Source organism: Python bivittatus, unplaced genomic scaffold (genome assembly GCF_059951505.1).
Source record: "Python bivittatus isolate LINGU-HERP-01145 unplaced genomic scaffold, Pbiv_v1 ctg000590_np1212, whole genome shotgun sequence".
Lineage (NCBI taxonomy): Eukaryota > Metazoa > Chordata > Lepidosauria > Squamata > Pythonidae > Python > Python bivittatus.
In genome coordinates, this window is record NW_028277086.1 from 18849434 (window position 1) to 18867780 (window position 18347).

At 36.3% G+C, this 18347-nt stretch overlaps 1 protein-coding gene across 1 annotated transcript in view; it reads left to right on the plus strand.

Moving 5' to 3' along the window:
• The window catches only part of ANGPT1 (angiopoietin 1), a 136725-nt gene that overhangs the window by 102653 nt on the left and 15725 nt on the right, over positions 1-18347 (plus strand). The window contains exon 7 of the mRNA XM_007427545.3: positions 2652-2821. Coding sequence (XP_007427607.1) covers positions 2652-2821 — 170 coding nt within the window. The remainder of the gene's footprint in view (positions 1-2651; positions 2822-18347) is intronic.

Consider the following 18347-nt stretch of genomic DNA (forward strand, 5'->3'; position numbering starts at 1 on the left):
ACATTAACTGTGCAAAATCGTAGTGCTGCAGCTGCTGAAATCATTCTGGATTCTTTCTGTTGCTGACCCATGTCCCTAGTTTTGTTGTTGTTTTGGGTTATTTTGACTCTGACTTTTGCTAATAAGAAGCAGCTAGATTATTCCTAAATGGTTCTTGCTAGGCAGTTGAATCAAAGAATAGCATTTCAGTTTATTATCTGTCCTTATTCCCTTTGGACTGGAACTTCAATTTAAAAAATCATGGTTTTGAGATATTATCAGATTAAATTATTGTATCAAAACACAGCTGGAAAAAAAATCTGATTTTTTTTCTTCTGTGATGGAAGAAAAAATACATGAATATTAGATTTTTCTATGCCTCAAGTCCTAAAAGCACATCCACTGAGATATCTTTCTTCTGAAATGCTTAGGACCTCCACGTGCTTTGCCATCTCAATTCAACAACCAAGCACAAGGTAGAAGTTGAAATGAAGGATCACAGTGTCTACTGTTGTATCTTAGGTGCTCTTAAAATAGAGTCCCTAGAATTTTAAGGAACATTCTCTTTAATTAGCCCACCTTAATGATATGACCATTTCCAACCATTTCTGAAAGATAAAGACTACCTGAATCAAATCCTAAAGAAAACTGCTTGCCAGGTTTTATATTTTTCCTAAAAATCAATGGAAGCTTAGATAGTTCTAATTCAGGAATAGGATATCCAGAGGAAACTAGTGCTCAACAGAGAAACGTTGCATTTTTCCTACCTGTTTTCATTCACTTTGATGAAAGAGAATTTGCTTTAGAGTTCTTTCAAATGAGAAAAGAAAAATAAATTCTCATGAGTTAGTTTAGTGTTCTAGTTGCGAGATGGCTAAGAAATTAGTGCAAGTATCCCAGCTTTCATTTTCTAAAAATCTCTCAACTGATCTGTAGTTCCTTGTGTTTTCCACAGCTTAGTTAATACCCAACTGAAGGCATCATAAGGAACTCTTCCCATAGAGCTTTTTCAGTTGCGAAGTAACTGTCACATAAGAGATTGTCAGGTTTTTTTTTAATAAGTAACTCAAGGCGATGAACATACATAATACTCCTTCCTCCTCCTATTTTCCACACAACAACCACCTTGTGAGGTGGGTTAGACTGAAAGAGAGTGACTGGCCCAAAGTCACCCAGCCAGATTTCTTATTGTTTTGGAGAAATGCAGAGAAGTTGTCCACCCAGTTTTATCTCTCCCCAAAAGTCTGGTGGAAAATTTCACAAAAACCATTTTTACTTAGTTCTACAAGAAGCTGTATCCAATCCCAGTTTCTTTTAAAGTTACAGCAGAATCTCATTTTAATAGATTATTTGGGGCTATCTATTATTTCAAAGTCTGGTAAATTGAAGAATATGACTGCATAATAATGCAGATTATGTTGTTTATGCCATTCGTATCAGTCTCAAAGGAAACTAGCAGTTTGGAAAATGGATCTTTCACTGTACTTCTATGTTCGCTGGATGTTCTTTGTTGCACAGCACTTGTACGTCATTGCATTTTTGCATTTTAGGTAGAATACATAGCGATCCAAATCATCATGAATAAGGATGGTAAAATGTAGGATGTGCTCCATGTCCCTGGGGCAGTTCCTAATTACACTGAAAAGCCAATAGTAGCTTTGCATACTGATAATACAGGAATTGCTAAATGTGCAAACTAGACCCAGTTTATGAGTATGAATATAGTATGGCAGTTTCAGAGGTGAGTTGTTGCCTATTTTGACATATCTGGCAATCTTTTCAATCTTTTGAATATTTTGGCAAAAAATCAGTGTTATAATCTTACATGGGACTATATTTTATATATTTATTTATCAAATTTATATAGCTGCCCATCTCACAAAGATGACTCTGGGCAGTGTACAATAAAACATTATTTTAAAATATTCATTTTTAAAGGATATTTTGTTTTTAAGTTCCAATCTATTAAATGAGTTAAACTAGACAATGCTTCCTTCTTATTCCTGGATATGTCTATCATTTGTTTTTACAATTTTAAGTAACATCCAGACTAAGGAAGTAAGCCACAGTTTGGTTCTATTGAAATCAGTGGGACTTGTTAGTGGTGAATGAATTGCACTGTTAATTTCTTAAGGACTAAAGCTTGAAAATGCACCCTGGATACAATATGATTTACTTTAATTATTGGGCAAAAATTATATCTGATCCAACCTAAAGACAAAACATTTAAAAAGAAGATTAGTTAGGACAAAGAATGTCTCAATCAGTAGCCCTTCTTTCTTGCTTTTCATAGCAATCACATACAGTATCTTCTAACCAAAAAAGCAAGGAAAAACATCATCATCATTATCAAATTATTGAAAGAGAATTGGTGTATATTCTAAATCGGTAATTTAAGATGTCAAGAACATCGTGCACATTTGTCAAGAGTTATTACATACTCATGAAAGTTGATTTTTCCCCAAAGTGACAGTAACCATCAGCATCTTTCGTAGCATTCCCAGTTACCTTTCTATGGCTAGAATGATGTCACTTGTAAGCCAATGCATACAGTAAGAACCAAGCAGGTTGAGGAAGGCTGTAAGCATTTACTATATAATGAGAATTGTTATGGTGTATGTCACGCAAACCTAAGCAAGGATGATGGAACTCACTTCATCATTTTCTTCTAGGGTTTCGGTAGTCCCTCTGGTGAATATTGGCTGGGAAATGAGTTTATCTTTGCAATAACCACCAGTCAAAAACATTACTCTCTAAGAATCGAACTAACGGATTGGGAAGGAAGCCGGGCTTATTCACAATATGATAGATTTTACATAGGAAATGAAAAACAGAATTACAGGTGAGTCCAGATGTGATTTTACTTTTATGAGTGCCTTTTTAAAAAAAAATATATGCATGTAACTAATCAGTTGAAAACTTAGGACCATGAAAGTAAAACTTGAAGTTTGGTTTTAGTAGATGGAGTATGAGATCCTACATGAAACTCTCTAGCTTAATTCAGACAATTCAATACTGTTTATTCTGATTGTCTTGATGCACATCTGGGTATATAAATAAGATGCTCATATGCACATATTGTGAATATACATTCATATAACTACACAGTGTTCCTTTGACAGGACATTCCCATTTTATGGTTGTAGCTTTCCAACTATATTTCTTTCCACCACAATGCAATTAGAAGCATTTTTACTTTGCAATCAGTAAATGTTCACTGTCCTATCTCATATGTTATTAAGCATCAGATACTCTACTCTTGTGATATTTTATTTGTGCTAATTAAGAAATATGTTCAAAGGTTGTGCTATAAGACTGTATTAGAAAGACTATCCCATGGAGTTTTACATTTCCCAGATATGAAGTTGAAGACCTTTAATATTCATCTTTAAAATAAAAGTGAACCTTATAGCTCTCTTCTCACCTTGAGGTTTTCAATTCTTCTCAGGTTGATTTTAACTTTAACTTTCTCAGTATATATTTAGGTCCCTATCTGTCTACTGGTTCTTCTCTCTCTCTTCCATCCTCCACTTTGCCCCTTTGTCTTCTTCCATTGGTATTGAAACAATTATTGCCAAAAGATAGGACATGCAAGGCTAGTGAGTAAAATACATTTGTCAGTGCTCGTGGCATTTTCTTCCCTACCATTACAACATTTTCAGTAGTCAAGCAAGGGAAGAGACAGAAGAGAGAATCTGATCCAATGTGATAGCATCTCCTTTGTTATATAGCAACAGTTACTAGTTAAAGGTGTAGGGGGAGATGAGAGTAGAGTTGGACATGTTGTGATTCCAAAAACACCATCAGGAGCACAAAATGTACAGATTTGGTTTACAGTTGGACTACATAGCTATTTGAACTTGGCTCAAAGTAATACACACTTTGCAAACCCCGGGAAAATACTGTTGGGTTTTTTTGATCATGAAGAAACCTCTGTGTGTATCACATAAAACCTTAAAGATGAACATTTTCCCAAGATAGAAATAGCAGATGGAGAGCATAAATAAAGGTTAAGTTGTTATTTTTCATTTAAAAGATAGTGATCTTTTAGTCAAAGTTCTCAGTTCTTACTCTAGCCAAGTTCAGCATCTTATTGGACTGCAGAGTCTAATAATCTTCACATACTTGTATATGTTTTCTTTCAGCCTAGTTTATTATCTAATATGATTTCAAAGTTATGGAGGACTTTCTCTCAGTAATTAAGAGTAGGTGTGCCTCAGACAAAGACAGAAATACTGCAGCCCTCAATAGCAGACAATATTCCTGATCCTGTTAAAGTTTGTCATGATTAAGAGGAGGAAGATCCAAGGAAAGATGTAATCATAGTTCAACAGTCAAGCACATTATCTTACATGGAGAAGCTGCCAGGTTCTATCCCTGCCATCTTGAGTTCAAGCATGGAAGTCTCTGATTTCAAATACTGGTTTTATTTCTTTATTCGATGTACACCTCAGTCTCAAGTCAGGAAAAAAGATGTGATGGTGATATATGACTTTTAGTAACACAAGGATTTTCCTTTCAACTTCATGAGTTTCCTTCCTGCAATTTCATGCCAGGTGCACTTTCCTCTTATGAATGTGGATTCCTGTGGGCATCTGATTAGTTACTGCGGGAAAGGAATGATAGGCTAGGTAAGCTTCTGGTCTGATCTAGCATAGTTCTTCATGTATTGTTATGGAGAGTTGTTGCCATTCCTCATTGATAATATTGGACTATATGTATAAATACATTGAGCTAGTATAAGGCATTATCATATGTTCCTACAAGATCAAGTCAGACGCAATGGAATTTAAGTTAATCAGAAGTAAGTGCAATTTACTTTGATTCCAATCCACACGTACCCATCACACTATTCTCATTCAGGGTAAGCAACATTATGAATAATGCAAAAAAGAAGTAAAAAAGTAAAAGTAAAAAAAAGTAGCAGGTTAAAGTAGTTAATGCATGAGGTACAAAAAATAAATGGAACTATACCTAAATCTAGTTTACAGAAACACCATTTGCTATATCTCGCCATATATTGCTAATCCAATGAACTATTTGTGCTTTTACTGCATCCATGTACACCTTCATACATTGCTTTACATTCTTTAAACTTCCCTTTTTCTCATATACTCAATCTACCTAACCACAACTTTCTTGGTTTTCCTCAGCCTTTCAACCCATTCATTCTTCCTTCATATTTTGGTTTTAAAATTTGTTCCTCATTCATTATCTTTATATGACCCAACCATCTCAAGGCATGTCTTTTTTACTGGTCACCCACTTTGCTATTCAATCCTTATTCAGCCTTCATTCTTGACTGTCTGTCCATTTACTCTACACATTTCTTAACTTAGTTTCATGTTTCTTCCAACATATTCAGCTCTCATGTCCATGTACCAAAGAGGCAGAAGCATGCACTTAGCCACAGCTGGTTTTGCTTCTTTTGACATTCACATCTCACAACATGCTCACTATTACCTTCCAACCAGCATTTGCACATCATAAAATCTCTCCATCCATTTCTTCATCTTTAATAAACATTTTATCAAAGTACACAGATTTATCTACCTACTCTTGTCTTTCAGTATCTTTGTATAGCTTGCAATCATTTGGCCCATTTTCCCTGTCAAACACAATTGCTTTGGTCTTTAATATACTTGTTTTCAGATCCATACATCTTGTTGTATCATACCATCTAACATTCACTACAAATCATTTCGGTTCTCAGCCACTGCATATAAAAATTCACATACTTTCACATCCACATCCAACTCATTTTGACTGTCACTACAAGCATTCGTTATACATTCCAAGTTGTAACCCTTGGTTTTCACTAGATGGTCCCACAGATATTTGAGAATCTCTTGCTAACTGTAAAGTCAGTACTGACAGCAGTGGCACATTGTGGCTAGTATGACGTGAGCACAAGTTTTACCCCAGAAATGTTCACAAAACAGTATTCTATGTAAGCTAGAATTTCTAATCTAGAGACTATGTTACAAGCCAAGAAATCATCATAGAGTATACATGTTCATAAGGCACACATACTCAGGTTGCAATCCTATCTGTGTATTTATATGTTCAAGCACATCTATAGCAGGAAGCGAAAGAGAGCAAGAAGGCTGCTGAATAATGACAACCATAACCAATATGCAAACTGATTTACCTTGGGAAACCGACTCTTAGTCAGTTATCTGTCTTCAATTTATTAATATACTAATGATGATCTCCAAGGCACTGCTATAGGAAATTGTTACAGGCACATGGATAAGACTTCACTCCCCTTGCCAAATGTAGAAGGGCTACAGAAGCTGGCGAAGAACTAAAGAGAAAACTTCAATGCCACAGAATAAGATGTGTTATTGCCTTAGATTTTAACAATGTTCATTTGTTTGTGTTGTGTTTAAGGAAGCTCAAAAATGCCTACCATGCTAAAATCCATAGATCTAAGCTATTCTTCTCTTGGAGCTCCATTGGTTTTCAATTGTTTTATTCTGAATATCTGTCATGAGGAATGGCATATTTATGTGAAATTGTCCAGCCAAGTGAAATCTTTTCCATGATGATGAAATGATTAATAATGATGATTCTGTATCCAATTTTCTGTTAACAAAGGCACAAATACAACCAGGGTGCAAAGCAGATGAAATTCAAATACCACCATTTCCATCAGAAATAAAAATAGCCAACCAAGACACTGGTTTCCAAGTTGGTTTGGGCATTAGTTCAAAGAATACTAAAATAGAAAGACCAAAACAACAGCAACAACAAAAATGAAATAAGGTTTTGGGAGGTGGGGAAAAAATCTTTTGAGTGCCTTTTTTGCAGTAAAGTCTCATCACTGGATAAAGAACACTGCTCCAACATTTCATTATAATCACTGATGTAAAGATTCAGGGTCTACAAAGTAATCCATTGCATCTGAAAAAATATGGGAAATCATTTTTCATACTGTTCTGCAACACCCTATAGAAAGTTTGGATTCAGCCTGGATCACTCCCAACTGATGACTTCAGAAGTGTTCTGTTTATTCTCTGTGCTGTTTGTATTTCTTTCTCTCTACTAAGTTTTATTAGTCTAAGAATCTCTGATTTGAAGCAGTAATGCTGAACACATGTACATTAAAAAATATCCTCACTTTTCAAAACCATACAGCTGTGAAATATTTTTTTTCTGGGAAGTCAAGATCTCAACTCAAGTCTACAAAGCATCCAAGAGCTCACCAAAGTGCTGGATAATATCTGGCATTTGCTCAAATACATGGGATGGATATTTGCATTGGATGGATTAATTCTTTTACATTACTTTCTGCACAGGCAATATATAGTATGATATGTCTATGAATCTATATAAGTGAAGGCGTTTGCGGTTTAAAGATTGATACAGTTTTAGATCATAGACAAATATACTTTTGTTATTCCGTTGGCCAGATTGAGTCTTCAAATAGGCTTATCGGGAAATCGGGGAAGTGGGAGAAAAGGATTTGCAATCATACAGACTAATTTGTTTCAGGAATGGCTTAAATTTAATTTTGATTTTTCTTATGTGTTTGTTTCAAATTGGAATATTTTGGCCAAAAGAGTTCTTCACATTAGGGATGTCTTTGGCTTAAATGTCCCAAGCTAAAATATAAAGTTCTCCATGATTCTTCAAGCGTATGAATCTCTGGTAAAATAGAGTGGTTGGGGGAAAAATAAGGGAAAATGGGCAGGAAGAAGCAATTAGGCCTGTGTGAAGCAACTGCAATGAGGGACCTTGAATTGTAAGGGAACTTTGTAATGGAAGAGTGACATGATTTACATCAGTGAGATCATCGGTGTTACCTTGCAGACTCTGCTTAATCTGGGGGCACATGCAAAGTCCAGAAGAGGCTATTTTGGCTACTGGAAGCACTACAGAAGGCAAATGAAACAGGCAACACAATGCCGTTCCCTTGCTTTACTGTTAGAAGTTGTTTTGTGAAGTAGCTTAAAGGGGTGCATTGTTCAAAGCTGTCAATGTGAAACACGCTCTTAGAGATGTGCACCCTCATAATATGGAATAAAGAAATGACAGCACACTTGATAATCTGGCTTTCTCAAAAACATAGCATCACTCCATCATTTTCTCCTCTTTCATGAATGATCTATGAGACATTTATTGTATTGTCATCTTCTGCTTTTCTAAGCCATGATGACTTGCAACGCAATGGTATCCCAATGGAGGGAAGTTCTCCAGAAGTTTTATTTTTCATTAATTTAAGAATTTAATGGGTCTTAGTTAAATTATCTCCTTTAAAGGTAATTTATCTTTCCATAGGAGCTGATGAGGGGAAGGGTTTTGTTGAATGATAGAGTCCATGAGTTGTTTGTGGAAGATGCTAAAGGAAGAACAATTTATGTACTTTCCTTAAAATGAAGAAAAAACAAAAGTAGAAGAACAATATTAAACGATTAAAACAGCATGTAGTAGTATAAATCCATTAAAGTAGTCACTGAAAGTTACAACACAGAAAACAAGCAAATACAAGAGCTAACAACTTGGCAAATCACCACCAAAATAAGTGAAATAAAAAGGTCTTTTGAGCTCCCTAAAAGGCAGGAAGGAGAAATGAATGTTCCTTATCTTTCCATTGGACAGAAATTTCAGGGACTTCATACTTCATCTAGTCCAGTATTGTTCAGTCTGACTGAGAATGCCCTCTGCATGGGTTTCTGTGTGTTTATGGAAGAGGGGGGAGACTCATGGGCTCTTGATCTGGCACTACCAATATCAATATGGATAGCTGCTGCCTGCTGCTTAAGATGGCTGGTTATTGAGGTTGACATGATTACTTGATTGGTAGCCCTGTCTTCTTTGAAAAGGAGAAAAACTTTCATTGTGGTTATAGAGCCAGAGGCAGGGGAATGTCTGGACTACATCTACCTAGGAAGGTTTGCCTTCCCTTGCTCAAATTTCTAAGAGATGTTTTCTTATTTATGCATTTGTTTGTTTTGAATTCCCATTTCTTATGCTGAAACAAGCTGATTCATTAAAGCAGCATATCCCCTTTGGAGGAACATTTAAACTGTTTTAAGAGGTGGGTTTTGGGGGGATTGGAATTTAGCCAACTCAGATATTTCCAACAGAATATCCCAAATAAGGCTGTTTTGTTCTGAGCTCAGCAGAAGATGGTGTTTTTGTGATGATTAAGAGAAATCCACAAAGAGGCAAATCATTACTTATGCCCCCTTCAGAAAACTCCCATCCTTCAATTTAACAGTAGTAATAATCCCTACCTACCTACTTCTTGATTCTGTTTCAATTGGCAGAGTCATAAGTCTGAACTTCAGGTTTTTATAGTCTCATTGCCCTGATTTGTAAGGGAAGAAATGGCATTCTGGGTTCAGGCCAAGCCCTTCTGACCCGGTCAGTGTGGCACCAGCTAAGAGCCTCGAGTATAAATAGATGACAGTGCGTGAACCTTCCCTCATATCTGACTCTGTCGGCCACAACTGACGCCATGGGATCAGAAATATGTTTAACAGGCTGTTTGTGTTTTTCTTACAGGGGTCTTAGTGTCACATAATTCATCCTGGCACTTTTTTTTTCCTTTTGGAAACCCACAATGTCCTTAGAAAGCAGAAGAAGGATTCCAAGGCGATATTTATTTGTTTCAAATAGCTATAAACATTTCCAGGAATACAGTACATGTCTTGATTGTCCTGTCCCGATTAACTAAATCTTAGAAGTTCGCTGCTGGTTAAGGAAATATAATCCTGGACTGAAAAATGCTAAACAATGTTAATTAGCATTCCCTAAGTTTTCTTTCTTTGGCTGGTGTGGGTCTTCCGGGCTGTGTGGCCATGGTCTTGAAGTTTTGTTTCCTAACGTTTCGCCAGCACCTGTGACCGGCATCTTCAGAGTGCAGGAGCACAGACAGGAGCAGTTCTCTCTGTGCCCCTTTTCTTTCTTTCTTTCTTTCTTTCTTTCTTTCTTTCTTTCTTTCTTTCTTTCTTTCTTTCTTTCTTTCTTTCTTTCTTTCTTTCTTTCTGTCATGTATGAATATCCTATAACTTGGTTAAGATAACCAGATGCTCATCTGCACCATACGTGTTTTAATGCTCATTTCCAGTTTGAGTAACCCATTATATGACATGATAGCACAAACTCTGATTTGCACAAATCATATCTTGGCTCTGAACCTAGAACTGGACTGACACAGTTTCTATTTTTGACATGAGCAAACAATGGTTCATATATAATCACGGATGGATATGCATATACATATACATATACATATACATATACATATACATATACATATACATATACATATACATATACATATACATATACATATACATATACATATACATATACATGACATAGGGCCTGGTTACTTTGAGGGACTGCTTGTCTCCTATAACATCTGCTTGCAGAGTTGGTGTGCTCTGGGTTCTTTCAATTAAACAAATGATCTCTTAGGACCCCAGAGGTGTGCTTTCTCCAAAGCACTGCCTGCCTCTGGAACAAGGTTCACCCCGTTCTGGATGGCCCCCTTCTGCTGTTGTCTAGAAGATCTGTGAAAACGGGCCTTTTCATGCAGACCTTCAGCTAGGGAGACCCCTCACTTTATCACACTTATCTTTTATCTTTATGTTTTATGTTTCTTTGATTTTATTGTAATTTCTTTGTTTGATTGTTGTGGGCCACCCAGAGTCGTTGAGAGTCAGGCGGCATACAAATTTAATAAATTATATAAATTAATGAATGAATGAAGATACAAATTCAGCTCTTCACTAACTTTTGAATTCCTGCTAGCTGTTTGATGCCCAATAGGCTGGTGGAGCACAGGGTAGCAACAAGATTGGTGAACCTAGGGGGGCACCATGAGCAGAGCCAATTATTTTGAAGACTGGGCATATTTCCAAAATGAATTGTTTCATTAAGGCAGCACATCATTTTTCAGACTGTCATGGAACCCTGAGAAAGATGTAGTTGCTTTAATGAATAGCAGAAAAATGCTACAGTTGTGTGAGTTCTGAAGCACTTCTTTTTAAAACATTCACAATCCTACTATTTAGTAACTAGAGAACAAAATTTGTGTTAGAAGACTACTCAAGGGTAGTCTGGACCAGTCTTGAATTTCCAGCAGTCTCTCCCAGAATTGGTCCAAGGAGAAAATATTCTTTTAAATGTCTTTTCTGAAAATGTATGTATGTATGTATTTTCAACTCCTTTTAGCTCCTTTTAGTAACTAATGTGTTAGAAAATGCATATACAACTTTTAGAAATAAAGAGAACTTCTGAAAAAACTGATTTAGAAGAAACCACCATAGTTTTTTTTATTATATAAGCTTTGACAGATTATTTTATTATTTTAACAGAAATCACACAAGAATAAAGAATAAAAAATAGAAAAAGCAAAGCAGAAGCTAAATAACTACTAATAAAATATAAGTAAAAATATTATTAAAAAAACAACTTTTGGTAACGTATTATCCCCTTCCCTTCCATTTATTTCCCCACCTGCTAACCATTACCTAAATATTTGTGCTGCATTTTGAACGCTAAATATTGGAGGTTATTCTAGTATCTGTAAAGACATTTCATCTATTGTTTTTGATTGGTCTCTCAACTCTTTTCCTAAAAACCATGTTCTAAATGTCTTAATTTGCCTTGCAGAGTAACATGTTGTATGTAAATGGGAATTTGGTTAGGCTTCTATTATGAATATACTATATGCTGCTAGTTTTGCCACTGCTGCATATTCTCCAATTTTGGCCACCTGGAAGGAAGGAAGGAAGGAAGGAAGGAAGGAAGGAAGGAAGGAAGGAAGGAAGGAAGGAAGGAAGGAAGGGAGGGAGGGAGGGAGGGAGGGAGGGAGGAAGGAAGGAAGGAAGGAAGGAAGGAAGGAAGGAAGGAAGGAAGGAAGGAAGGAAGGAAGGAAGGAAGGAAGGAAGGAAGGAAGGATTTTTCCCCTTAAGGATATCTTTGGATTTCCTTATTTTATGTATTCCAGAGCTTATGCTCCCCAAATCTGATGGATTATTTCAGACTGTCATGATGGGGTGGTATAATAGCTGATAAAAAACCTAACCTATTAATTAAACCTAACCGATACACAGTCACACTCTGCTGTTGCATAAAGTAGGCAGTGAAAATGTCAAAGGAGAGCAGACAATAGCCCCACTTTTCCTTTTGAGATGATAGTACATGCACATACTTCAGTCCTTGAAGTGGATCCTTGAAATGTGCAAGTAGCAGCCAATATGTTTTGTCTGTTTGTCATTTTACATTAAACTCATTTACTTCTCTCTTATAGTTCAGTCTGCCTGCTGGCAGCCACAATCTCAAAACGTTCCATCTGTGCTGCAGCCAATTTCTACAGTACAATTGGAAAGAGGTATTAAATCATTAACACTAGAGAAATCAAAACCAAAATGTGTGATGGTCCAGAGAGAACTCATTGTAAAGCACATTGTCTTCTTAGAAGGGAAAGTGCTGATAATATTAGCAGGTCTGAGGGAGAGTCACAATTTCTTTTAGTAATGCTTTTAAAACCCTATCTATCTATTGATCTATCTAACTTGGTTGTATATATAAAATATTAATGTATTTATTAATTTTTGGTCATTTTTAACAAAAGAAAACCTGCTTAATCCATAGTTCATGTAATATTGCAGGCAGTTGTTAGGTGGAAGGCAAATGTAACTTAATATGATGGTACTTAGAGCAGTAGGGATGTGTCCACCTTAATAGACAATTTGATCCCAAAGAATTGAGACTGAATCATGTCATAAACCAAATATTTGAATCAGTTTAATAGGAGGTATCAAATTGAATCAGGTGCTTTTTGGAAACATTCAAAGACAATTCAGAGAGTTGCGTGGACTTCCTAGATTTTGCAGAGCCTTCAAATATTGGTGCAGATTTTCTTCTCTGTCTAGATGAAGTTGGGGTTGCTTGAGCAGTATGATGGTCCACTCTACTATTGATATGAGTGGCTGGCATGTGAATTTTATGATATCCGCAAAACCTGCATATTTGATGGTTGGGGGAGAGTTGTTCTGTACTTTGTGTTTCTCACTCTTCCATGACAATTGGCTTCACATCTCATTTAGAGGAGTCTAACAATGGTTAACAAATAGCTGTTAGAATATTTGTACAGGCTAAAGAAGTGTTTTATCATCTACATTAGTTTGACATTTAAGGATATCTTTCCCTTTTCCAAAATGTCTATCATTTTATTTGGCTAAGAGTAAGAAACTATCATTTAGACTAAAGTAATTTTTAGAAAGTCAAATACGTAGAAAAATTGTGTATACATAAAATGATGTATAATTTTGATTTTAGTTGTCTGTAATATAATTAACCACTCAGAAAAAAGTATGGTGAATCAGTAATCAAGCTCCATATTAAAATGTCCCACTTTTTCACCCATAAGTTTCTTCTCTCCTGTTTCTGCATTGTACTGCTTTTTTTAGATGTCTGTATAAAAATGTATATGATAATTTGGGGAAACATTTACTTAATATATTCATTTTTATTTACAATTTTCTAAGAAGTCCATTTTTGTAACTGATTTATGTGACATAATGTCTTCTGTTAACACTATTCAATTTTTGTGAACATTTTTTCTCTATTATGTATACTCTTAATCACATTTCAAATCTGTGCACTTTACTGCAAAACTTGGATGAGTGCAATAATCAGCATGAACCTGCTTGTGTATTAGTTTGGGAAGAATTATTTCCTTAAGCTTGCATTAAAGTGCTGACTATCCATATTTCTCCCCCAACCCTACTTAAAACTAAGTCATTCAGAGTTCATTGGGCCATTCAGCCAGGTAAATAGACATTGGTTGGAAACTATAATCACTTTATAGCTTGTAGTGGAATTTATCTGGCTTTCTGACCTGAAATCTAGATGTGTGTGGGTGTATCTATATCTGCATCTGCGTCTCCTTCTGCGTTTATGTCTACACCTGTGTCTAGATCTATATCTATATATCATCTGTCTGTATCTACACATACACACACATACCAATGACTGTCATACTGTTGGGAATGAAGAACAGTGAAATAAGCCAACAAAAGAAGGAAGGAAGGAAGGAAGGAAGGAAGGAAGGAAGGAAGGAAGGAAGGAAGGAAGGAAGGAAGGAAGGAAGGGAGGGAGGGAGGGAGGGAGGGAGGGAGGGAGGGAGGGAGGGAGGGAGGGAGGGAGGGAGAATCTGCCCTGCAGGCCTATTTTAAAAAACCTGAATTACATAGTACTCTGCTACCATATGGATAAAAAATAATATATGCATTATTTAAAAGTATCTTAGAAGTGATATAATGGTGGCAGTATTTTCTGTTAATCAGGGTTCAGCTAAGGCTGTTCACACATGGTAAAAAGTGGATGCAAAAAAGATTGTTGGAGAAAGCACTGCTGTGGATTGTGAATATAATCTTAGATACATCCCAGTCCATTTTAGAAACACATGGAGGCAGGCTTATTTATGTGTAACTTTAGGAGGGTTGCAAACAGAATTCTCATCCAGATACTACCAATTATTCCATTCTCTGATAATATCTAAGGCTTCGACTTCTGTTTAAAGTTCAAAAATCCTCTGACCTCTTTCTCTCCAAAAACTGATGCTGGGGTTTTAACTGTTAATGGTCGGGTGGAATACAACATCATGAAAATAGAAGTCTCTATTCAGTCCCTTGAGGCCTCTCACTCCAACAGATGTGCTTCAGAGTAGGCTTTCAAAACCTGGATGTTATATATGGAGTTGGAATGTTCTCTCCCATTTCAGCCTGTGGAAGAAGTTCTGTTAGCAGAAGAGAATAATTGGATTCAAACTTCTGTGTACTATTCTGCATATACTGCATCAGTGAGAATGGTAGCATTTTAGTTTGCACTGCGCAAGAAATAGAGATTCATACATGTTCTGTATATAAGTAAGAGAACAAAGATGAAATCAACATCCTACAGTGCTCAGTTGCTGCTTCATCCTTGTGGAACACCCTACCCATAGAATTCAGACTAGCCCTATCCCTCAACATTCCAGAAGCTACTGAAGATGAACCTTTTCAAAATAATAATAATAATAATAATTGTGGCTGTGTAGTTTCTCCTCACCATCTTTCATTTCTTTCACTTTGAATTAGTTACATTGATTTATTTGTTAATATTATTTTATTTGGTTCCATTAATACCTGTTTTATTTCTTTTTTAGTCTTATTGTAATTTATCCTTGCATTGTTTGAACTTTGATCCATTATTGTTTGTTTTAACATATTCCTAATTTATGTTTTTAACTAATGTATAGGTGTCTTTGTTCATTGTTATGTGAACTGCTATGAGTCTTGATCTGGCAGTACAGAAATGGAATAAATAAATAAATGTGGTGCTGAATCCAAAGTTTTAAGTAGCCCACACTAGTCAACTAGAAGATGCTTAAAAAGCAAAAGATGCCATAAGCAGAACATGCTTTAGGGTACCCTTGTTCTTATATCTCCCAGCAAATGGCACTAACAAGCACAATGCCTCTGCTATTGGAGATAAAATATAACCTACCCTGGCCATAGATAGTAGCCACTGATAGCTTTGTTCTTAATAAATTTGTCTCATTTACGTCTAATAAAAATGAAGTGCTCATCACTATTTATGCAAAGTCATATTGATGATCTAGTTCAGTATTGCTCCTGCTGACTATAACAACTCTTCAGAGTCTCAGCCAGTGCTTTATTCCATCCCTTGCTTTCATTTTCAATAAATCTTGATCATTTGTGTGCAGAAGGTATTTTTGTAATGTATCCCACATTCTTCATTATCCTCATTGTTTTGGCTAGGGAAAGCCTAAATTTTGACTCTGGAGATAACATCTATGTTCTGTATGATATGGTGATAGATGTGATTAGGCTGAGAGAAGCATCACTGTTAGTGCACACACTAACAATTGTTTTGTGCAAGTACAGTCTGTGGGAATATGAAACAATATAGAAACCTCTTTAGAAGAACAAATGTAAGTATGGAATATAGGGATACATCCCAAGAGTAAAAAGAAAAGAAGATGACCTTGATGGAAATATGCATGAATCATTACTTAGGTAAAAGGGCTGAAACATTTTTAAGTCCAAAGCAACAAGATAAAATTGGACATCGCTGGGTCAAATGCCTGCCTCATTCACTGGAGTATAAGAAGCTGGAGGAGAAACAGCACAATCAGTCTTTCAAGATTCTGTTATTATAGCCAATCCCAAAAGTAGTTTCACCTTTCCTGTGGAGTTGATTTCCTGGTCTGGTCTACCTAGTGGGTACCAAGCCACAATTCATCAGTTTTAGTAGATTCTGCATCCAAATTTTGAACTTTGGTGTTGGAGAAGACTCCAAGACAGCCAAGAAAACAAACAAATGGATCATGAAACAAATCAAATCAAAACAACCCAGAGATCTCACTCGGGGTACAAATGACCAGGCTCAAATTATCCCACTTTGGACACATTATACAAAGACGTAGCTTTCTGGAGAAGGCTCTAATGCTGGGAAAGGTAGAAGAAAAGAGAAGAAGAGGATGACCAGCAGCAAGGTGGATGGAGTCAGTTACAGTGGCGATGGGATTACTGAAGATGTTACCTAGCCAGGTAACGAAACATTTGCAAGAAAAGAACCAAGCTCAGAGAACCCCAAGGACTCCACAGATGGGGGCATTGTTGGAAGAGCTGAAGGACCAGGTTAGGGACAGATCATCATGGAGAAAATCTATCTATGTGGTCACAAGAGTCAACAATGACTTGATGTTACATAATCAATCAATCAGTGTCCAAAGTCAGAAGATCTGAAACTGCACATATCGAAGGTTCCATCCTGTTTCTAAAAATTTCAGTGCTACTAAAAGAGGCTAACTCTTTTTTACTTCACATTTTACAATTTGAACTAAAAACTGTCACTTTCTAGTCTGTGCTGATAACTGAGTAGGATGGAAATGGAATATAGTACTAGAAAGATATAATTTATTCAAAAGAAACAGACCCAACAAAAGGAGAGAAAGAGGAATGCATTATAGAGAAAGAGTTACTAGACCACAACTGTATGGAAATTCATGATCCCAAAGATGAAAGCCCAGCTGAAAGCATCTGGGTAAATCTTAAAAGAAAAAGAAACAATAATGACACTGTTGTGGATGTGTACTACAGGCCACCCAGCCAAACAGAAGACATAGATGAAATCTTTGCAAATCAAATGGCTGAGGTGTCCAGGAAACACACTACTGTGGCAATGGGGGATTTCAACTACCCCATCATCAAGTAGTAATCAAAGTCTGTGGCAAGTGGGAGATCCAATAGGTTCTTGATGTGCCTTGCAGACAATTTCATCATCCAAAAGGTGGAGGAGGGAACTAGAGGATCAGCTATACTGGTCTTAATACTTACTAACAGGGAAGAAATGGTTGAGGAAGTAGAAGCTGTAGGAACCCTAGGAGAGGGTGACCATGTGATCCCAGAATTCACTATACTGCGGACAACAAAAACTGAAGATCGTCGGATTAATGTTCTAGATTTCAGTAGAGGTGACTTCAATAAGCTACGGGAAAAGGTTGCACGGATTCCATGAATGGAAATCCTGAAAGGAAAAAAAGGTTGGGAAATTCTGAAAAATGAGATAATTAAGGCCCAAACACAAGAATACCAAAAAGAAAGAAAAATGGGAAACAGTGAAGAGACTAGTGTGGTTGCATAAAGAATTCTTTGATAAACTGAGAAACAAAAAGAACAAGAATAAGAACAAGTTTTAAAAAATAGAAAGAGAAGCATATAACAAAAGCAGAATATTAGCAAATTGCCCACTTCTGTAAGGATGACCTCAGGAAGGCTTAAGTTCAGAAAGACGCTTACAAGAACATTAACAACTAGAACAGCAGCAACAAAAGACTTCTTTGCATGGGCTCAGAACAAAAGGAGCATCAAGAAAATGGTCAGCCCACTGGTTGGAGAAGATGGCATGATGGTGATTAGGGAGAAGGCTGAACTGCTTAATTCCTATTTTGCATCCATCTGTTTTCAAAAGATTGAGGAGGATAATATCCATGGCATTCCCCTTGCCCACCAAAGTTGTTATCTTGTCAAAGGAGACGTGATTGTTTCATATGACCTATTTTTAACTCTTAGCAATCAACTCTTTGTCTTAGAAATGCTTATAAATAACTTATTTTATTACCTGAACTAACAGCTTTCCAAATATTGGTGTTAGGCTATCTGGTTAGTAATTATTGCGATTCTTTCTTTCTTTCTTTCTTTCTTTCTTTCTTTCTTTCTTTCTTTCTTTCTTTCTTTCTTTCTTTCTTTCTTTCTTTTTCTTCAATGGGAATTACATTTGTTCTTCTCCAGGGGTCATTTGATTTAGTGCAGTTGGCCAGCCAGTGCTGAGGACAG